General features: G+C 51.8%; 1 protein-coding gene across 4 annotated transcripts; it reads left to right on the top strand.

Moving 5' to 3' along the window:
- The first annotated feature begins 1356 nt into the window (after positions 1–1356).
- Positions 1357–17055, top strand: MEIS3 (Meis homeobox 3). 4 transcript variants are annotated; one of them, XR_010323349.1, is made up of 13 exons: positions 1357–1482; positions 3842–4011; positions 4362–4521; positions 4613–4663; positions 6036–6086; positions 6260–6409; positions 9700–9811; positions 9999–10147; positions 12305–12480; positions 12700–12758; positions 12840–12949; positions 13634–13703; positions 16599–17055. XR_010323349.1 is itself a non-coding variant. In XM_064293902.1 (13 exons), exons 1-12 carry the CDS (start codon positions 1471–1473, stop codon positions 13681–13683), a joined length of 1224 nt encoding a protein of 407 aa, XP_064149972.1. In that variant the 5' UTR covers positions 1357–1470; the 3' UTR covers positions 13684–13701; positions 16599–17055. The 4 variants fall into 4 exon arrangements, 3 of the variants coding, with proteins under 3 accessions (XP_064149972.1, XP_064149974.1, XP_064149973.1); XM_064293902.1 differs by having other exon boundaries at positions 12866–12949; positions 13634–13701; XM_064293903.1 differs by having other exon boundaries at positions 1359–1482; positions 12404–12480; positions 12866–12949.
- Positions 17056–22545: the final 5490 nt, after the last annotated feature.

Here is a 22545-nt window from a genome sequence, read left to right as displayed (position 1 = left end):
CACACACAGCGTGCTAATATTTCCATGCCTCAGGCAGGCACACACACACATCCAATACTCACCATATTCAGAGACAGAAACGACATGCAGTCACTCCTACACACACACACACGTGCATGCACCCCTGGGGCACAGTCCCACAACCAGACACACAGTAAGGGACAAACACACACAGATGGCTGCAAACACAGGCACAAGAGTGTCCTTGTCTCCAGGGGAGGGAGAAAGGGGGAGCAGAGAAAGTAGAGAAACTAAAATATGGCAGTTTGGTGCCTTCCTGCCTCCTGCTCTTGCCTGAAAGAGAGAGAGGGAAGAGAGAAAGGCTGAGGAGGGCCCGTGGGGGACAGGGAAAGACCAGGACGGAGTGAGACAGAGAGAAAGGAAGGCAGTGAGAGGCGGAGAGAGGCAGAGACATGTGAGGCCGGAGACAGGGAATGCAGTGGAAGCAAAGGGAGAGAGAGGGGCAGGGATACACAGGAACAGAGAGAGGGATAAGAATAGACAGGGGCAGTGTCACAGAGAGACAGACAGACAAGAATAGACAGGGACTGTGAGGGACAGTGACAGAGAGAAAGAGAGACAGGCAGACAGACAGGAATAGACAGGGACAGTGACAGAAAGAGAAACATGCCAAGATGTAGAAAGAGAACCAAGGAGACAGTGGACGGGCGGAAAGAGACAAGGCGAGGGGAGAGGAGGCCAGAGACCTGTGGCGGCCCAGAGGGGGTCTCGGGGCGGGGCGGGGGCGGGGAGAGAGACACCGACAGAGGGAGGCCGGTGGGGTGGGGACCGAGGAAGGCTGGGCGCGGAGACGCGGACACCGAGCCGACCCCTGGAGCCTCGGGGGCCCGCGGGCTGGAGGCGGGGCTTCGGGCGGGGGCTTCTGGGAGGGGCTCGCTCTGGCCCCGCCCCGGCCCGCCCCGCCCCCGCCCCGCCGCCGGCGGACAGCGGGTTAAGCATCTCTGATGTGGAACTTCCGGATGTGACCACAGAGAGAGGAGAGACGAGACGGGGAACGGCGAGCCCTGCCGCCAGCAGCCCCCGGGCCCCCGGACGCCGGACCCTGAGCCGGGCTGGGGAGCCCCCTCTCCCCGGGCCCCTGCCGGGCCGCGCCCCGTCCCCCGCTCGCCCCCGTCACTCATCTGTCTGTCCGTCTGTCTGTCTCTGGCCGCTTTGATCCTCCCGGGACCGGGGCGGGGGGGGAGGGTTAGGGCCGGGGGGGGACCTTGGGGGACGCTCCCCGCCTCCTCGCCGTGACCCCCGCGGGGGAGAGCGCTGGGGGTCCATGCTCGCCGTCCCCTCCCTGCCTGGTGCCGGCCGCTGACGGCGGGGGTGGGGGGCCCGGGCCCCCGCCTCCTGCCCACCCCCTGGCGGTGGGCCCGCGGGCCTGTGGGGGCTGCGGCCACTGGCGGCGCCCTCCCCGCCGGCCGGGAGCTGCGAGGACCCGGGAGCTGCGGCCGGCCTCAGCCCATGGCCCGGAGGGTAGGTCCGAGGGCGAGACCCCTGTGCCCTGGCCTGTCTGCACAGCCCCGGTCCCTGCTCTCTCCCATCTCTGGCCCACCCCGCCCTCGCCACCTTCTCTTTCTCTGTCTGCACCCCTCTCTGCCCCTCTGTCTCGCCTCTGCCCCTCAGTCCCCGTCTCTCTGCCCCTCGGACACCCCCTGTCTCAGTCCCCCTCTCTCTGCCCCTCCGTCTCCCCTCTGCCCTCGGTCCGCCTCTCTCTGCCTGTCGTTCTCCCCTCTCTCCGCCCCTTGGTCTCCCCTTTCTCTGCCCTTTGGTCCTCCTTCTCTCTGCCCCGCTCTGCCCCGCGGTCACCCCTCTCTCTGCCCCTCGATCTCCCCTCTCTCTAACCCACGGTCTTCCCTTCTCTGTCCCTCTTTCTCCTCCATCTCAGGCCTTTTATCCCTACACCTCCAGTCCTCTTCCTTCTCTGCCCTCCCCAACCCTTCTCCCTGGTCTACTTTTGTTCTGAGCCCACCTCAGGGCTGGGGATGGAGACAGAGCCGGGAATAGCAAGTCTTGCCAGCCTGGGCCAAAGGACCCTCCTTTCTTGGTCCTGGGGACGGGATGGGAGAGGTAGAAGGAGACAGGAGCAGGGGCGAGTACCCACCTGGGGAAGGCACAGCATCCCACGATGTGAGGACCCCACCTTAATGGTGTGCAGTGAACAGCAGGTAGCAGTTCAGGGCTGGGAGGGTGGCTTCAACTTTAGGGCTCAGGAGAAGTTTGGAGAAGAGGAAGTGGCAGACGGAGAAAGAGACACACACAGAGCCTTTGGGTGATGGGAGAGGCTCTGAGCATTTCTGCACCTCTCCTTTGCAAGCCCCTTTGCCTCTTTGAGCCTTGGTCTGTCTCTTCATCTCCAAAGAAAGTGTTTTATCCTGGGTAATGTAAAGGTCCTTCCAGCTTCCCACATGCTCAGGGACCAGAAATCATCTCTGGATGCTTGTGTTCCCCTGAGAGCTGACTGTTTGCCTGAGTTTTGTCCTGGGTGATGTGTTTGTGCAGTTGTGTAGGGTTATTCTCTCCTTCAACAAGTGTTCATTGAATTATGCCAGGCACTGTGTTAAATGTGACACGCATTCATTCATTCATGTGCAAAATGTCTCATTCGTTCATTCATTTGTTTGCTACATTTCTCATTTGTTCATTCATTCATGTGCTAAATGTCTCATTCATTCATTCGTGTGCTACATGTCTCATTCATTCATTCATTTATGTGCTAAATGGCTCATTCATTCATTCATTTGTGCACTACATGTCTCATTCATTCATTCATGTGCAAAATGTCTCATTTGTTCATTCATTCCTGTGCCTGGCATTGGGCTCTGTGTGTGTGTCATGGGTGTCTCTGGTGATTTGGGGGGGGTGGTACTCTTAAGTCTGCATATTGTGGGTAGGAGGGGTGTGTGTATGTGTGTAGGGGGATGTTTGGGAGTAACTGATGCATGTGAGTGTGCACATGGGTTGGTGTGTATGGCTGGCTGTGCGTGCATGTGTGGTGGATTCACATGGTGTGTGGTGTGGCTGAGATCGTTTAGACACTCAGATGTGCATATTTGCAAAATGAAATAAAATCGAAGGGGAAAGATTGTGTATGTGTACCTGTGTGTACAAGTATGTGTACAGAACCGTGTTCTGTTTCCACAGGAGGAGTCCTGGGGTAAGAATCTACTTCTCTCTCTGTCTTTGCCTGTCTTTCTCTCCTCCTGTCTGTCTCTGTCTCCCCCCTCTTCCTCTCCTGTGTCTCTGTCTCTCTCCTCCCCCATCTTTCTTTGCCTCATTCTCCTGAGTCTCTTCTCTGTCTCTCTCTCTCTCGTCTTCCCTCTGTCTCCTTGCATCTCTCTATCTCCTGTGTGTCTTTCTCTCTCTGCATCTCTTTCCACATGTCTCTCCCCCTCTCTCCAGCTGTCTCTTCCCCTCTCTTCATGCCTCTGCCTCTCTCTGAATCTCTACCCATGCCTCCCTTCCTCCCTCTGTGAGGTCCCTGACTACACGCCCACAGCCAGACAGTCCTTGATCCCCCCCACCCCCAGACCTGAGACCTTGTCCATCCCTCTCCTCTGGGCCCTCCTGGCCACACAGGCGGGATCTCTGATGGAACATTTTTTCACAGTCCAGGGGCACAAGAGAAGGTTGTGGGATGAGACCTTCAGTCCCCCTCACCCTGCCAGTTCCTTGGGACACTGGGGGCATAAGGGGGTGGGGACTTGGACACTGCACAGGCAAGAGAAGGACGAGTTCCCGGGGGAGGGGCCCCATGACCAGGGCCCCAGTATCAGGAGGTGCCTCAGGGGCTGTGCTGACCCCTCCCTGGGCACTCTCCCTCTTGCCTCCCCAGTACAATGAGCTGCCCCACTACCCCAGCATCGTGGACGGCCCCGCAGCCCTGGCTGGCTTCTCTGAGGCCACGAGAGCCCCGGGACCCTATGGCCCCCACCGAGCTCCCCAGCCCCCACCCCCGGGCTTGGACAGTGACAGCCTGAAGAGGGAGAAGGATGAGATTTACGGGTGAGTGGGGACCAGGTTGAGGGTCCCACAGGGTCTTGGGCTGCGGTTCTCTGGCTTTTCCTCTCTCTCTTTGTGTCTGCCTTTATCTTCCCCCTCTATGTTTCTTTGTCTCTCTGTCTCTGTCTCTCCAGGTCTCTGCCTCCCCATGTCTCTGTCACTCCCTGTCTCTGCCTCTCCGTGTCTCTCCCTGTCTCTGTATCTCTGTCTGTCCTTGTCTCTGTCACTGTGTCTCTGTCTGTCCATGTCCTTGTCTCTCCATGTCTCTGTCTCCATCTCTTCTCTGGGCCTCTTCTTCCCTCCCAGTTTTCTGGCCCTCCCCTCACTAACTCTCTCCTTTCCTACCTTCCCAGACACCCCCTCTTCCCCCTTCTGGCCCTGGTCTTTGAGAAGTGTGAACTGGCCACATGCTCTCCCCGTGATGGGGCCGGGGCTGGGCTGGGCACACCCCCCGGTGGGGACGTCTGCTCATCCGATTCCTTCAACGAGGATATTGCTGCCTTCGCCAAGCAGGTGGGCCCCCCCACCCCCACATGCCAGGAGAGTCAGGGAGGAGGGCCGGGAGTCTGGACTTACCCTCCCTGGCCTCTCTCTTCCCTTCCAGGTCCGCTCTGAGAGGCCCCTCTTCTCTTCCAACCCAGAGCTGGACAATCTGGTGAGAGCTGGGCCCTCCCCAGTGCCCCCTCCTCCATGGGTCTCCTGTCCCACCCTCCATAGCCCTGGGGCTGGGTAGGGGAGGAAGCCATCTGGTCCACCTTCTCCAGCTTACCAGCTGCCATCAAGTCAACTCTGACTCCTGGTGACCCCATGTGTCTCAGAGTAGAACTGTGCTCCACAGGGTTTTCAGTGGCTGTGACCTTTCAAAAATAGATCACCAGGCCTTTCTTCTGAGGTGCCTCAGGGTGGACTCCAAACCAGCAACTTTTCAGTTAGCAGCTGAGTGTGTTAACCATTTGTACCACCCAGGGGCTTCTTCTCAAACTCTAGGCAGTGATCATAATTGCCCATTTGCAACGCAGTGTAGCCTAGAGTTTGAGAACATGGATTCGATGACCTGAGTTCAAATCCAGCTCTGCTACTGAACCACTTCTGTGAATCAGGGCAAATAGCTCCACCTCCCTGTGCTTCAGTTTCCTAATCTGTAAAATGTAGTTAATGGTAATTTCCTACCTTGTAGGACTGTTGTGAGGATTTAATGAGTTAATGCAAGTAGAGTGCTCAGAACAGTGCCTACCACAGAATAGGGGCAATAAGTGTTAGCTCTTCTACCAGCCAATGGGCAGAAACATACCAAAGATCATGGAGATGGTGCGGGACCAGGCTGTGTTTCGTTCTGTTATACATAAGGGTCGCCAGGAGTCAAAGCCGACTCCCTGGCAACTAACAACAACAATGATCTATCGGTCAGAACAGAGCCCATGAAAAACTTAGCACAAGGACTTAGCTACAAAGGTGTTGTGAGAGCCAAGAAGCCAAAAGGAGGTGGGGCAGCCTGGACATCCACACAGCAGGAAGCCTCCGCTACCCACCAGAGAGCCAGAGAGAGGAGAGGAGGGAAGGAAGGAAGAAACAGGCTGGCTTCTCCCATCTTTGCCCGCCAAGCTCCCTCCAAGGTTTCCTATTGGCCAAGCCTACTGGCAAAGGCCTCTGGGAAATGTAGTTTGCAGAGGAAGGGTGGGAAATGGAACTGAGGGCAAAAGGCAAGTGACGGGACATACTTATTATTGTATCACACCTCAGCTCACTTCTCTTGTGATGGACCCTTTTTCTATCCTTATTCCTCTTGCTTCTCTTTCTTTGTCTCTGCTTCTCAATCTAATGCCCTCTGTTTTCTTAATTCTGGCCTTTGTCTCTGTTCTGTATTCCTCTCTCTGCCCCTATTTCTTTGTCTTTTTCTCTCTCTTTGCTCTGACTCTGTCACTCTGTCTTATGTCTTCTGCTTTTGTCATTCTATCTCATATTCTTTCTGTTTTTCTGTTTCTCCATCTCTCCCCTCTCTCTCTACCTGTCTCTGTCGCCATTTTCAGATGATACAGGCCATTCAGGTGCTTCGGTTCCACCTGTTGGAGTTAGAGAAGGTGAGTGCTTCACACTCCCCCCCACACCCTCACCTTGTCTCCCAGTCCCTCTCTCAAGCCCCCTCCTTCAGGCTCTCTCTCCCCTGGAGTTGGAGCAGAATACCACCCTTGTCCCTGTGCACCCCAGCCCTCGGCCCTGGGTGGCCCCCCCAAGTACCCCGGTGCCCCCCCAGGTCCACGACCTGTGCGACAACTTCTGTCACCGCTACATCACCTGCCTCAAGGGAAAGATGCCCATTGACCTGGTCATTGAGGATCGGGATATAGGCTGCAGGGAGGACCTCGAGGACTACCCGGCTTCCTGCCCCAGCCTCCCAGACCAGGTAGGTCCAGATAGGACACAAGGTGTTTCCCTTCAATCACAGCCATGCTCAGACACAGCTGGGTATAGCGCTAAGGCACACACATGCACCAAAGCACACGGCCTCAGACGGAGCCACCAGCTGACACAGGGCACGCATACGTACACATCATTCACACCCCAACTGTGCAACAGCTACACAGACGTGGATGTAGCTGGGGTACAGTGTGCACGTGCACACACACACACGCCCTGATAGCTGCAGGTACCACATCACCCATAGACTCAGCTATAGCTGTACAGTCCCAGCTACAGCCACACAGGTGCATATACAGCTACATACAGCCAGACTGTAAAATCTACCACATACTTCAACACACACATTCTGGCCACATAAAAGCAGCATAGATCACACAGCCAGATTCAGACATAGTTGTTATTCGCAGTACATCAGTTTCCTATGGCTGCCGTAACAAAATGCCACAAACTTAGTGTCTTAAAACAGCAGAAACTTATTGTCTCAGAGTTCTGGAGGCCACAAGTCCAAAATTAAGGTGGCGGCAGGGCTCTGCTCTCTCTGAAGGCTCTAGCTTGCCTCTTCCTAGCTTCAGGTGGTTCCTGGCAATCCTTGGTATTCCTTGGCTTGTAGATTCATCATGTCAGTTTCTGCCTCCATCTTTACATGGCCGTCTTCCTTCTGTCTCTGTGCCTCTTCTTCTTTTATAAAGACACCACTCAAATAGGATTAGGTCCTGCCCTATTCCAGCGTAATCTCATGTTAACTGATAACATCTTCAAACACCCTATTTCCAAACAAGTTCACGTTCACAGGTACCAGGTGTTAGGACTTATCTTTTGGGGGGACACAATTCAATCCATAACATATAGTATGTGTGTACGTGCAGCACACAGATACACACCCCAGGTACACAACAGCCACACAGTTGAAGACAGAGCCCAACAGTCCCAGATACCACCACACAAACTCAGGTACAGCCATACTTCAACCAAGACTGGTTACAATGCACACACACAAAACTCTAACCACATAATAGTCTCAAAAACCTATATACAGCCACACAAACTCAGCCTTAAGATGCAATATCAGCCACACTCAGACACAGCCAGATAAAAGCCACATACACTCATATCCCAACCACAAAACAGCTATACGATTGCAAATACAGTCACACAGACTTGGTTAAACCCACAGAGTTCCAAAAACAGCCAGAGACAAGAACGGCTACACAGACTCGGGTACAGTCATATTCTAATACAGATGGATGATAGCATGCAACACACACACACACACACACCCCAGCCAGTCACAGAACAGTCACAAAGACCATACAGCCAGACTTGACACAGCTGCATGAGTGTATGCTCACGCATACACACATACATGCGCACACACACATGCATACACTACAAATACGTAACATCCATACAAATGTAGAGACACATGGTCCCAGACACCCCCCCACCAAAAAAAACCCATTGCCTTCAAGTCTGTTCCAACTCATAGCAACCCTATAGGTCAGAGTAGAACTGCCCCATAGGGTTTCCAAGGAGCAGCTAGTGGATTTGAACTGCTGACCTTTTGGTTAGCAGCTGTAGCTCATCGTAACTCTTAACCACTGAGCCGCCAGGGCCCCAAAATATGCAACCAGGAAGACAAAAATACAACCACACAGCCACAGCTACCACTGCATGAACTTAGTTACCGTCTCACAGGCTGGATACAACCCTACAGAGGTAGATACGGCTGCACAGATTCAGACATAGACACAAAGATACAGCCACACAGCCACAGCTACAGCTGCGTGAACTTAGTTACAGCCCCACACATTGGCAACAGCCCTACAGAGGTAGATATAGCCGCTCTGACTCAGACAGAGCCGCAAAGACTCAGTTACAGCCACATGAACATACAGTCAGACTACAGTCATTACCAGAACCAGATCAGGTTGCTGAGAGGAGAAGGCTACTTGTCAAGAGCTGAGACCTTCCCACAGCCAGCTTACAGCAACCATAGGACAAATACCTCAACCTCACCCTCACCCCATTCTGCCAGTGTGTCCCAATGGCTGGCCCAAACGTGAAAGCCAAACAACAAGGGAGTCTTAATGCAGCTGTATGGGTGGGTCATAGGTCCCTAGGTGATGCAAATGGTTTGCACTCAACTGTTCACCTAAGGTTGGTGGTTCAAACCCATCCACTGGTACCACTGCAGAAGGGCCTGGTGGTTTGCTTCCGTAAAGATCACAGCCAAGAAAAAACCCCATGGAGCATCTCTACTCTGTAACGCAGGGTGTTGCCATGAAAAAAAAGTGGGGATCAAATCATTGGCAACAGGTTTGTTTTTTTTAATGGGTAGGTTTACCTCCTGGGACACAGAGCTAGGGCAGAGGGGGAACCCAACACATTGTCAGGCTTCCAAAATTCGTGTTGGAGTTTGGATAAAGAGAAACAGCCCCAGACTCTTCTCTTACCTACACTTTGGAGATTCCACAGCTTCTGGAAACAGAATGCTTTTTTCCCTTTTTTTTTTTTTTCATAAGTTAAGTGCAAACTCCTTTGGCCGCAAAACCTGACCTGAACTAATGTGAGGCTATTAATAGCCTTTATTTATTCCACTTAGTTAAATATTCATTCACTTGGCTGCATAAACGTTAATGAGTTCGACGGTGAGTTTATAGCCCCAGACCCTGCTGGGGAGTGTTATGAAATGTACAGTATGTGCACTGATTAACTGTCTAAAAATGTGGAAAATGCTGAAACACGCCTAGCTCCTTGGATTTCAGATAAGGTGTCATGGGGCCGCAGAGAGTCATCTTTATTGAGCGATACTATGTGCCTTTGTGCAAATCGGAATCCCCGAGTGGTGCAAACGGTTAAGCGGTTGGCTCCTAACCAAAAGGCTAGTGATGCCTCAGAAGAGAGACGTGGTGATTTACCTCCCAAAGATCAGCTGTTGAAAACCCTGTGGAGCACAGCTCTATCCTGACACACATGGAATTGCTATGAGTCAGAATCGACTCGATGGCAACTGGTTTGGTTTTAGCTTTATGTAAATTAACTTATTTAATCCTTACCATACTCTTTAAGGAGGGGGTTGTTGTTACCCTCCATTTTCCAGTTGAGGAAACCGAGGCACAGAGAGGTGACATGACTTGGCCAAGGTCACACAGCCAGGAAGAGGCAAGACTGGGCTTCACACCTAGGAGTCCCAGCTCAAGAGCCCATGGTCTTAACCACTGTGCTGTATTATGACCCAAGATTTGGTATTGACTTCTAACTCCTGTTTTCTAGAATAATACATGGATTCGAGACCACGAGGACAGTGGGTCTGTACATTTGGGTACCCCGGGTCCATCCAGTGGGGGCCTGGCCTCCCAGAGTGGGGACAACTCCAGCGACCAAGGTGAGATGCTTGAGAGACAGAGGAGAAATGTAGGAGTCAGTCTGAGGTTTGAAGTTAGACTGGAAGTAGGATGTCCAGAGGGGCAAGGAAGGCTGGAATGTGGAGTGGTCTCTTGGTTAAGGGTTCTGGGCCCCTAGGGTCCACTGCTCCTCACTGTCCACAAACACAGCATACCTGTCCCCCTCAGGAGATGGGCTGGATACAAGCGTGGCCTCTCCCAGCTCTGGGGGAGAGGATGAGGAGTTGGACCAGGAGCGGCGGCGGAACAAGAAGAGGGGCATCTTTCCCAAGGTGGCCACCAACATCATGAGAGCCTGGTTGTTCCAGCATCTCTCGGTGAGAGCCCTGGGATGTGGGGTAAGCATAGAGAGATGGAGAAAGATGGCCACACAGAGACTGAGGCTTAAGAGACGCAGAGATGGGAAACTGACGTGGGAGGCTGTCGTTCAGGGAGAATTCAGGACTGATAAGATCAAACATCAGTGAGTGCTTCTTGTATGCCAGGGGCTGCTTAGAGCGTTTATCATTTTTATTTTTGATGAAGATACAAACAGCAAAACATAATACACCAGTTCGACAATTTCTGCATGAACAATTCACTAACTTTGGTTACATTCCTCAAGTTGTGCCACCTTTCTTGATATCCTTTTCCAAATTGTTTCACTATCATTGACACAAACGCACTGCCCCCTAAGCTTCTCATCTAACCTTTCATGTTGCGGATGTCAGTTTGATCTCACATAGGTAATTCTTTAAAAAAACACAGTGCTCGAAGGACACAAACATTACTAATTAAAAAAAAATTTTTTTTTGGTACAAAGAAGACTTCAGGGGATGGTTTTGGCTTAAGTTTTAAAGTTGAAAGATTATCTCAGGGCAATAGTTTCAGAGGCTGATCTAGCCTTAGTGACTCCAGGAAGTCTGAATTTCATGGGATTGTGAAATTCTGTTCTACATTTTCCCCCTTTTGATTAGGATTTTGGTATAGACTCTTTGGTCAAAATGTTCAGTAATGGTAGCCAGCACTATCCATTTCTTCTGGTCTATGGCAAAGGAGGCAGTTGTTCACAGAGGCAATTAGGCGCGTATTCCAATTCCTCCTCCAATTCTTGACCCTCCTTCTTCCTCTGCGGCTGCAGGTGAATAGAGACCAGTTGTTGTACCATCTAAGGTCACTCTCAGCTGCTTAGGGTATTTAACTCATTCAATTCTTTCAATAATCTACCCACCCATCCATGTATCTATTCATCCATCCATCAATCATCCACCCACCCACCACCCATCCAAACATACCCTGTGAGGGTGGGGCTTCGAGTATCTCCTTTTTACTTTGAGAAGACCAAGGCACAGAGATATTAGGAGGTTTGTCTAAGATCACACAGCCAGAAGTGGGTTCAAACACAGCTGCATGGCCTTAACCACTGCACAATACTGCTTCAGAGAGACTGGAAAATAGAAACAGAGAGAGAGAAAGGGAGAGGTTGCAACACAGAGATACAGAGAGGTATGGGGAAGACTGAATCAGAGCAAGACAGACAGGGAGAGACAGAGTCACTGAGGGGCAGAGACTGAGAGAAAAACAGAAATTCACAGACAGGGAGGGACCGAATCATGGAGAAAGACAGAAACACAGAGAGGTACAGGGAGAGGGTGAAACAGAGAGAAACAGAGAGAGGCACAGAGAGACGGAAACACAGAGGCAGACAGATACAGGGAAAAGGTGAAACAGACAGAGAAAGAAACAGAGATAGAGACACAGAGAGACAGAGACACAGACGCACAGACAGAGACACACAGAGATACATGGAGAGGGTGAAGCACAGAGAGAGAGAGAGAGAAATAGATACAGATACACGAGGAAGCAGAGACACAGAGACAGACAGAGACGTACACGCAGAGACAGATACAAGGAGAGGCTGAAACAGACAGAGACACAGAGAGAGACAGAGATACAAGGAGAGGCTGAAACAGACAGAGACACAGAGAGAGACAGAGATACAAGGAGAGGCTGAAACACAGAGACAGAAAGATAGAGGCACAGAGAGGGAGGGAGGAAGAAAGAGACAGAGAAATTAAGTCACAGAGACAGCCACAGAGAAAGAAATAAACAGGTACAGGGAGAGGCTGAAACACAGAGAAAGAGAAAGACAGAGATACAGAGAGAGACAGAGACACCCAGAGACAGAGAGAGAGAGAAAGGGGGAAGGACAGAGGGAGGAAGAAACAAATACAGGGAGAGATTAAGTCAGAGAGAGAGAGAAACAGGAACCGGGAGAGGGGCGCACACAGAGACCCAGAGAGGGACAGCCCCGGGCTTTCCTCCCTCCCCGCTGCGGGGTGAACCCCCGCCCCAGCAAGCTCCCTAATGAGGGCCGCCAATTAGCCTCTAATTGCTGGAAGAGGCGGGGCGCTGCGAGTATAATTGCCCGGAGCTGGCTGGCAGTACTTGCTGGGCCCCGGGGAACAGAGAAGCTCGCTGTATTGGCTCCTCAGCCCCACCACAGCCCAGAGCTGCCGTCCCTGGGGGCCTGGTGGGCCTTGGGGACCAGACAGCGGGCAGGCAGACAAGATGACTCTTACTGGTGGCCTCAGCACCCCTACCCCTCGGAGGAGCAGAAGAAACAGTTGGCACAAGACACAGGGCTCACCATCCTGCAGGTCAACAACTGGTAAGTGACCAGAAAGGAGGCCTGGGAGGGTGGAGCCACCTGCCTTGGGAGGCCGGGCGCTGTCCACAGTGCTGAAGGCGGCCCCGCAGCCCCTCGCGGCTTCTTGGCCTCCCCTGCTCCCATGCCCTCTTCCCAGCTCTCTCTGTCTCTACATGTGCTCTTCTCTGCTCCCGTCCCACTCTCTTTACAACCCTCTCTATCTCCATGACGCCCACCCAGGTTCATTAACGCCCGGAGACGGATCGTACAGCCAATGATCGATCAATCCAATCGCACAGGTAAAGGGAGAAGGTGGGGTGGGATGGCCCGGAGCTCGCCAGGAAGTGTCAAAGCCAGGACCCAGACATCTTGGGGCTCAGTCTGCACCCCTCAATCCCCTCTACAGGGCAGGGTGCAGCCTTCAGCCCAGAAGGCCAATCCGTGGGGGGCTACACAGAGACTCAGCCACATGTGACCAGCAGGCTGTCAGGTAAGGCCCCGCCCCCTAGGATAAGCCACACACACCTGTCCTGCCAGGCCCTTCCTCTAAACCAAACTGTTCCACCCTCTGGGGTTAAGTTCGTGAATAATGTAGTACCCTCATTTGCATAACAGGAGAGCAGAAGATGCGAATGCAGATTCCCCGGTCTCCACCTTTTCCTTGCCTAGTTCACATCTTCAGGCGCCACCTTCCACATTCAAAGGTCCATCCCTTAAAGGATCACTGTGAGGCATTGGTGGTTCAGTGGTAGAAGTCTCACCTTTCTGGGAGACCCAGGTTCGATTCCTGGCCAATGCACCTCATGTACCTCTACCATCCATCTGTCAGTGGAGGCTTGCATGTTGGTATGATGCTGAACAGGTTTTAGGGGAGCGTCCAGATTAAGACGGACTAAGCCAATGAAAACCTTGTGGATCACAACAGCCTGAACCACAGCTGATCATGGGGATGGCACAGGAGCAGGCAACATTTTATTCCGTTGTGCCAGGATCACCATGAGTTGGGCCAACTCAACAGCAGCCAACAACAACAACATCTTTGAAAGATGCCTCAGTGTGTCATGATAAGAGGGTTACATGGTGAAAGAAGGGGCAGGAGGGACTTAGAAGCACATGGGAGTGTCTGGTGAAGACTCACTGCTCCTTTATGGATGAACATAATTTTGTTTTCCAGGATCGATGCGGATGAGCCTGAACTTAGAAGGAGAGTGGCATTATCTATAGAGGCTGGATTCAGGAAATGTGTGAGTGTCCAAGGTCTGGGTGGAAAGGGCTAGGGGTTATGGCAACTCTCAAACCTCCCTAAGGTCTCCACACCTTGGGGAAGACAGGGCAAGGTCCACCAAGACTTGGTGGAAAGATGAGTCATCCATCCATCTATCCATCTACTCACTCACCCACCCAAATATTTATCCATCCATCAGTCATCTGCCCACCATCCATCCAAGCATACATCTACCCACCCATGCTCCCACCTCTACGCTAATCCATCCACCCACCACACATCCATTTATCCATCCACCTACCCACCCACACATCCAAACATTTACCTGTGCATTCACCCACCTACATACCCACTCAGACCGTCATCCTTCCATTCTTCAAGTGTGCATCAACCCCTGCTCCATCCCAGGCCCTGATGTGCATCAAGGAGGGTCCTACTCTTGAGAAGCTTCTAGTCTTGTGGAGAAAGAGCCATCAGAAACTGGTGCAACAGCTGGAAAAAAAAAACATAGCTTACCCAGAGTAGGGAGTCATTGGCTATCTGTGGGGCACCAGGGAAGACTTCCTGGGGGAAGTGACTTCTCAGTAGGGACACTAAAGGATGAATAGGAGTCTGTTAGGCAGAAGTGGAGGACAAGGTAGTAGGGTGCATTCTTCTACTCTCCCAGGTCTTGAGACTTTCCTCTGGCCTGGCATTGTGTCTGCACATTCTAGACCATCTTCCCATTTGGTCCTCAAGACAACCCAAGAGAGAGATGCTATTATTATTTTCATTTTGCAGACGAGAAAACTGAGGCTCAGAAAGAAGAGGGCATTTGCGCAGGTTCACAGAGCTCAGAAAGTCAGAGGGCACAGCACGTGCAAAGACCCAGGGCTGAGAGGCAGCCTGGAACTTCTAAAGCACAGATCTTGACACTCCCACAGTAAAAACTTGTGTCTCCCCTAGTGCCCTCTGGACAAAGTGCAAACTCCTCAGTTTAGCATCTCTTCATTCATTCATTTGGCACACATTCTCTGAGCCCTTCAGTGCTTTGTCCTATGCTGGGCAGTGCTGGAGACCCAGCAGGTCTGCCTTCACGGGGCACATAGTGCAGTGGAGAAGACAGACTCATCCCCAGATAGTGATGACCCAGAGTGAGCAGGGCTGGGGTTGGGGGACTGCAGAGGGGGTGTCTAACTCAACAGAGTCAAGGGGTGTGTCCTGGAGGAGGGAGCATCTGACCCAGGCTGGAGGAGAGGACTTTGTAGGTGAGACCAGGAGAGTGGGAAGATCGAGGCAGGAGAGGAACGTCCAGCAGAGGGAACAGCATTATGCAAAGGCCCAGAGCACTTAGAAATCGCATGGATATGAGAAGTACCCTGACCACACACGTATGAAGGGGTGGGGACTTAGGCGGGACTGAGGCAGGCTGGGTGAGGTGGGTGAGCAAAAGGCCAGGAAGATGGGGGAGTGGAGACCTGGGGCAGGGCTTATTTGATGGAGGTGCGTGCTGGACGCCTGGCCTGGGAAAAAGAGGGCTTCATCCAGGCATGGTGGGCAGGTGCGGGACTCTCCACAGTGACCAATCGCTGTGAATGGCATGGCCTGGTCTGGGTGCCAGTTAACCACTGGGGTCAGGAGATGCAAAGCTGTGGGAGCTTCCCAGCTTACCTCCCTAGCTCCCCAGTGGCTGCCTTTCCTCACCCCCATTTCTCTCTTCCCTTTCCTGTCTCTCCCTTTCCTGGCTCTCTTTTTGTTCTTGTGTCTCTCTGTTTTTGTCTGCATCTGTATGCCTTATTTTTTCTCTTTGTACATCTTCATCTCTGATTTTCTCTCTCTTTCTCTTTACATTTTATTGTGGTAAAGTATATATAAGGAGCCCTGGTGGTACAGTGGTTAAGAACTTGGCTGCTAACCAAAAGGTTGGTGGTTCGAACCCACCAGCAGGGCGGCTCCGTGGGAGAAAAGACCTGGTGATCTTGTCCCATAAAAACTACAGCCTAGAAAACACTGCGGGGCAGTTCGACTCTGTCATATAGGGTCGCTGTGAGCCAGAATCAATGGCACACAGCAGCAACAACAAAGTCTATATAACATAAAATTTGCCATTTGGGGGCACCGAGGTTATGTCAGTGGAGATGGAATCATTAAAAAAGGGTAGTGAAAGTGGTTGTACAACTTGAAGAATGTAACCAGTGTCACTGAATTGTACATATAGAAATTGTCGCAATGGCGTATGCGATGTTATGTATATTTTCACAATAAAGTTTTTTGAATTTGCCGTTGTAACCATTTCGAAGTGTACAGCTCAGTGGCATTAATTACATCCACAATGTTGCACAACCATGACCACCATCTACTTCCAAAACTCTTCCATCCCCCCAAACAGAAACCCTGTACCCATTAAGCAGTGCCGCCCCATGTCCCCTTCCCTCCCGGCTCCTGGGGACCTCTGATCAGACTCTCTCTCTCTCTCCGCATCTCTCTTCTTCTGTCTCACTCTTTCTTTCCCCTTGTCTTTCTCTGTCTTCATCGCTGTCTGTCTCACTCCCTTCCCGTTTCTATTCTGATTCTCTGTCTCCTTTCTCTGTTACTCTGTGTCTCTCTGACTCTCCCTTTTTCTGTTTGTTTCTCTCCTGCTCTCATTCTCTCTCTCTCTCTGTGGCTCTCTTGTCTCTCTCCCTCTGTGGCTGTCTCTCCCTGTCTGTCTCTTTGTCTCTCAGTTCATCCCATCACCTTTCTTTGTCTCTGTCTCTCTCTTCCTCTGTGGCTCTCTGACAGCCCCGCCCCTTTCTTTGTTCCTGTCTCTCCCCTCAGTTGCTCTGTCCACATTGCTCTCACTTTGGGGCGGGGGTGGGGGGGACTTCTCTGAGTGACTGCTGTGGAGTACACCCCCTCCCACCTTCTGACTCAGCCTCTCCTGCCCTCTCCACAGACCCCAGCCTCTGGACTGTGACTCCCAGGCTCACACCTGGTCCCAGTTCCCACGTGGTCTTCTGACTTCAGGACCCCACCTCCGAAGGCCCCCCTCCCACTTAACGCCTACCTCCCTGAGGCCCCTCCGGGACACGGGGGCCTGAGTGCTCCTTTGAGGGTCTCTCAAGGACAAAGACAGGGCCTCCAGACTGTGAGCCCCGCTTCTGCCCTAACCTCTGCCAGCCAGTGCTGAGATCCTGGGCCTGGGTCTTAAGAAGATGGTGGCTGGAAACCCCACCTCCAGGACAGAGAAGGGGTTGGGGGTGGGCTGGGCTGTCAAGAAAGGCGGGCCAGGATCCGACATTTTGAGGGAGGCTCCCTTCACCCTCCCAACCACTCCCCTTCTCTCTCCCTACCTCCCTTCTCCGACTTCGGCTACTTTTTTTTTTTTTTTCTAACGATAAAGTCTTAAAAACCAAAAGCCACCAATCTGAGTCCTTGTGTCTCTTCTGAGATTTCAAACTCTCATCACTGAATTGGAAGCTGATGAATCATTAACGACAATAATAATGGAGCCTTCTTATCCCGCTCGCCCCTCAGGCACTCTGTGTGTATAAATTAGCTACTGCTGTGTAATAGACAAGTCCTGGTGGCCTAGTGGTTAAGTGCTACGGCTGCTAACCCAAAGGTTGGCAGTTCGGATCCACCAGGCGCTCCTTAGAAACTCTTTGGGGCAGTTCTACTCTGTCCTATAGGGTTGCTGTGAGTCAGAATCGACTCGGTGGCAACAGGTTTGCTTTTTTTTTTTTTTTTGGTGTAACGAACCACCCCAATTTTCAGTGGCTCAAAACCACAATGGTTTCTTTAGCTCATTGTTCTGTGGGTTGGTATTGTATTCCACATCAGGGTGTCAGCCATGCTAATTCTTTATGGGGGCTCCGAAACCCTGGTGGCGTAGTGGTTAAGTACTATGGCTGCTAACCAAAGTTCAAATCCGCCAGGTGCTCCTTGGAAACTATATGGGGCAGTTCTACTCTGTCCTATAGGGTCGCTATGAGCCAGAATCAACTTGACGGCACTGGGTTTGGTTTTTTTGGTTTGGTGGCAGAATCTATTCCATGCCTCTCTCCTAGCTCTTGATGGCTCCCAGCAACACTTGGAGGTCCTTGACTTGCAGCTTCATCTGTATCCATCACCACACAGCCGTCTTCCCTCTGCATCTGTGTTTCTTTTCCTCTTTTATAAGGACACCACTCAGATCGGATTAGGATCCACCCCTACTCCATAGAATTGTCGCCTTCCATGCAGGAGACCGGGGTTCGATTCCTGCCCGATGCCCCTCATGCACAGCCACCGCCCATCTGTCAGTAGAGGCTTGTGTGTTGCTAGGATGCTGAACAGGTTTCAGCAGAGCTTCCAGACACGGATGGACTAGGAAGAAAGGCCGGGCCATTCTACTTCTGAAAAATCAACCACTGAAAACTCTGTGGACCTCATGTTAACTGATAACATCTTCAGAGTCCCTATTTCCAAACAAGTCACGTCCACAGGTACAGGGGTTAGGACTTGAACATACCTTTTTGGGGGAATGCAATTCAACCCATAACACCCTGCAATAACGGAGATGAAGGGGCACTGTCATGGTTCCTGGATTGAATTGTGTCCCCCCCCGAAAATCTGTGTCACCTTGGCTAGGCCATGATTCCCAGCATTATGTGATCGTCCACCATTTTGTCACCTGATGTGATTTTCCTATGCGTTGTAAATCCTATCTCCATGGTGCTAATGAGGAAGATTAGAGGCAGTTATGTTAATGAGGCAGGACTCAATCTACAAGATTAGGTTGTGTCTTAAGCCAATCTTTTTTGAGATATAAAAGAGAGAAGGGAGCAGAAAGACAGGGGGACCTCATACCACCAAGAAAGCAGTGCCAGAAGAAGAGCTTGTCCTTTGGCCCCGGGGTCCCTGCACTGAGAAGCTCCTGGACCAGGGGATGTATGATGACAAGGACCTTCCCCCAGAGCCGACAGAGAGAGAAAGCCTTCCCCTGGAGCTAGCATCCTGAATTCAGACTTCTAGCCTACTAGACGGTGAGAGAATAAACTTCTATTTGTTGAAGCCACCCACTCGTGGTATTTTTGTTATAGCAGCACTAGAAGACTAAGACAGGCACATTCCTGCCCTCGAGGAGACCCAATTTCTAAGACTCAACTCTGAGATTTTGTCCACGCACCATTCATCCAGCCAATACTTCCACCCACCTCCAAGGTGCCCGGTCCAGCGCCAGGATCTGGAGTGAGTCACCCAGACCCACAGAGGCCATGGCCCTACACGAAGTGGACACAGGTCAAACATCCCTCATCTGAACCCCAGATAGTGCAGACGCCAAGGTCTGATGACTCCGTTATTCTCCTCCCGAGACACAAAGAAGCTCAATGCAGGGTCTGCGTTGCTTTGATTTGGACACTTTTTGGTGGAAAATGACCAGCTCGGTCCCCCTTCAGGGTCTTGGCTGTTCCCTTTGCCCAGGACACCTTTCCCAGCTCAGAGGTCACCGCTCCAGAGGAGGGGCTACACCAGAGCACCCCACCCCCCGTCACTCTCCCATTGCCCCATTTCTTGTCCTCCTAACTGCCCCCCCCCACACACCACGGAATTCTCTCGGACACTCCTTTACCCATTTCATTATTGGTTTGAGCCTTAGCCCTGAGCGCTGGCGGCACAGTGGTTAAGTGCTCAGCTGCTAACAGACAGGTCAGTGGTTTGAACCCACCAGCCACTTCGTGGGAGAAAGATGTGGCAGTTTGCTTTCATAAAGATTTCCAGGCTTGGAAACCCTAAGGGGCAGTTCTATTCTGTCCTGCAGGGTCATTATGAATCAAAATCAACTCAAAGGCAATGGGTTTGGTTTGGTTTCTGGTGTCTCCTCCCATCACCGTGGTGACCTGGAGCTTGAGCCAGTCCCCCGGGCAGAGCAGTGGTGGGTCAGTGGTAGAATGCTCACACCTTCCACACAGCAGATTTGGTTAGACTCCTGGCTGATACACCTCAGGCACAGCCGCCACCTGTCAGTGGAGACTTGCGCTCTGCTAGGATGCTGAACAGGTGTCAGCAGAGCTTCTAGACTAAGATGGCCTAGGAAGAAAGGCCTAGTGGTCTACTTGTGAAAATCAGCTAATGAAAACCCTGTGGGTCACAACAATCTGGTCCATAACAGATCATGGGGATGTCGCAGACCGGGCAGCGTTCTCTTCTGTCGTGCATGGGGTCACCATGAGCCAGGGCCGACTCCACAGCAGCTAACGAGACTCAGGTGCCTTCATCTGTTCATTCATTTATTCTTGCAACCAGTATTTCTGGAGCTCCTGCTTTCTGCCAGTTCCTGGGCCAAAAAGAGCAGTGAACGCAACAAAGCCATCAGGGGGCTGATGCTGTAGTGGGGGAGATGACGATGTACCAAATAAATAAGTACGGTACATCATTTAGTCTTGTTATTAGGGGCTGTCATGTCGCTTCTGACTCAGCAACCCCATGTACAACAGAACCAAACACTGCCCGGTGCTGCGCCATCCTCACAATTGTTGCTATGTGTGAGCCCATTGTTGCAGCCACTGTGTCAGCCCATCTCGTTGAGGGTCTTCCTCTTTTAGTCTTAGTCTTAGAGGATGACAAATGTCAGAAAAAATAGAACAAGGGTACAAGACGGGAGTGGGGCTGTCACTTTCATGGTTTCATTTAACCCTTTAGTGTTCCAGGCACTGTCCTAGAGGCTTTATACTGATCAACAGTCCCAGGAGATGGGTACAATCACCGCTCCCATATTCCACATGGGAAAACTGAGGCCCAGAGAGGTGAAATCCCTTCCCAGGACTCACACAGCTGTAGAGCGTGGGGCTGGATTTGAAGCCAGCAGCTCAGCTCCAGAGCCTGTGCGTTAACCACTCTGCTTTGTTGCCTGTCAGTTTTAGTATAATTCTAAGATTCTATGATTTTTGAAGGCCAAAATAAAAATGAACTATTTTCTGGGTTAGATATCGTTTTGGTGCTTGTTTCTCCCTTCAGCTCCTCTGGAGAGTCCCTGGGTGATGTGAATGGTTATTGCACTCAGCCACTAACTGAAAGGTTGGTGGTTTGAGTCCACCCAGAGGCACCTTGGAAGAAAGGCCTGGCAATCTGCTTCTGAAAAATCAACCACTGAAAACCATATGGAGCACAGTTCTACTCTGACACACATGGGGACACCATGAGCCGGAATTGACTGGAGGGCAACTGGTTAAACTCCTTAGGACTGAAGTGGTATAGGTGACAGATAGACAGCAGAAAGGGCTTCCAGAGAGCCCACCTCCCCACTTTGAAGGAAGGTGGTGGAAGGGTCATGGAGGGAGGGGGCAGCTCTGAGGTCTACTTCAGGGAGAGACAGTTGCATTAATCACACAGTCTCTGCGTTGGAGGGGAAGGGGGTCAGCTCCTGGTGGAGGTTGGGGAATACAGGACATGGGAGAGGTGGGGGTGGGGCCGCTCCCCTCCTCCCTTCCCCACCTTCTCTCTGGAACTGGAAATGCCTCTCACTTAATCCTCTAATTAAACCAATTGGATGCGCCACCGGGGAGGAGGGAAATCGGGCAGGAGGTTAATTGTAACTAAAAATACCTCCCCCACTTCCTGGGTAAGTAACCTGCAGCTGGACCCCGAATTCTGGGCAGCATGGTGGGTGGGCGTGTGTCTAAGAGTGGGAGGGGCTCCCGGGCAGTGGCGGGCAGGAGTAGGGGTCTGTGAGTGATGTGTGTGGGGCTGCATGGCTTTGGGACATGGTGTGTGTGTCTGTGACAGCTGTGTGTCTACTGTAGCTAAGGATTTTGAATGTTGGGGTTTGTGTGTGTGTGCATGCAAGGGGTGTCTGTAATTGGCATCACCGTGCCTATGTCCTGGCTGGCCTGAGAGAGAGAACCATTATTGAATGTGGCTGCATGTGCCTGTATGTGTGGGTGTTACTGAGGAATGATTGTGTCTGTGCCTGTGACACTGTGCTGTGGCATGGGTTGTGTGTGTGTGTGCGTGTCCGTGACTACCAGACTTTGGGTGTTGCTGTATGCATCTGGCTGGGACAGTGTAGCAAAAATTGCCTGAGTCATTGGGGGCTACTTTCTATGTGTCCATGGTAGTGCGTGTGTGTGACGTTGTGTCTCCGTGTACGTGTGGTGTGTCTGTGTGAGGATGAATCCCTGACTGTGAGATTGGGTGTGCCTGTGTCTGGTTGTGATGGTGGGCAAAGGGTGATACCCTTGGGGGCCAACTTGTATGGTATGTATAGCTATGTCTGTGTATGTGATGTGTTTTCGCCTAAGTGTGTGTCTTTGTGCATGTGTGTTTCTGTGAGTTTGTGGGTGAATGTGGTTGAGGTTGTATGGAAAAGTGAGTCTTTATAATTGGTTGCCACCTAGTATGGCCCATAGCTGTGTGTATGTGTCCATGGCAGTGTCTTCGTGTGTGTGATGTTGTGTCTTTGCCTAGGTGTATTGTCTCTGTGTGTGTGACTGTGAGGCTGTGTGTGTCTAGTTGGAATTGTGCGGCAAACTGAGTCTTTATAACTAGGGGCCACCTTATATGGTCCATAGCTGTGTATGTGTGATGTTGTGACTTTGTGTAGGTGTGTATGACTCTGAGTGTGTGTCTCTGTCAGAGTGTGTCTGGTTGAGATTCTGTGGCAAAGTGAATCTTTATAATTGGGGGCCACCTTGTATGTGTCTGTGGCAGTGTCTGTGTGTGTGGCTTTGTGTCCTTTTGTGCATTGTGTGTCCACAAATGTATGACTCTTAGTCATCAGCTCAGGTGCCTCAGAATTCCAGGAGCCTACCTCTAAGACCAATCCAACCCCCCACCATGGTCAACCAAGACCCTGTTTGGAGTGGACACTCTGGGGGTCAGGGTGGGTGGAGGAAGGATGGCAGAGCTGAGACTGGAAGGAT

The sequence above is a fragment of the Loxodonta africana genome, chromosome 11, assembly GCF_030014295.1.
Source record: "Loxodonta africana isolate mLoxAfr1 chromosome 11, mLoxAfr1.hap2, whole genome shotgun sequence".
Classification (NCBI taxonomy): Eukaryota; Metazoa; Chordata; class Mammalia; order Proboscidea; family Elephantidae; genus Loxodonta; species Loxodonta africana.
This window is presented reverse-complemented; position numbering and strand designations above follow the sequence as displayed.

Excerpts from the sequence above, each read along its gene's own strand:
- MEIS3 (XM_064293902.1), top strand. Across the intron at positions 4,522-4,612 it reads TTGCTGCCTTCGCCAAGCAG|GTCCGCTCTGAGAGGCCCCT; the intron begins GTGGGCCCCCCC and ends CTTCCCTTCCAG. Across the intron at positions 10,148-12,304 it reads GGTTGTTCCAGCATCTCTCG|CCCCACCACAGCCCAGAGCT; the intron begins GTGAGAGCCCTG and ends TTGGCTCCTCAG.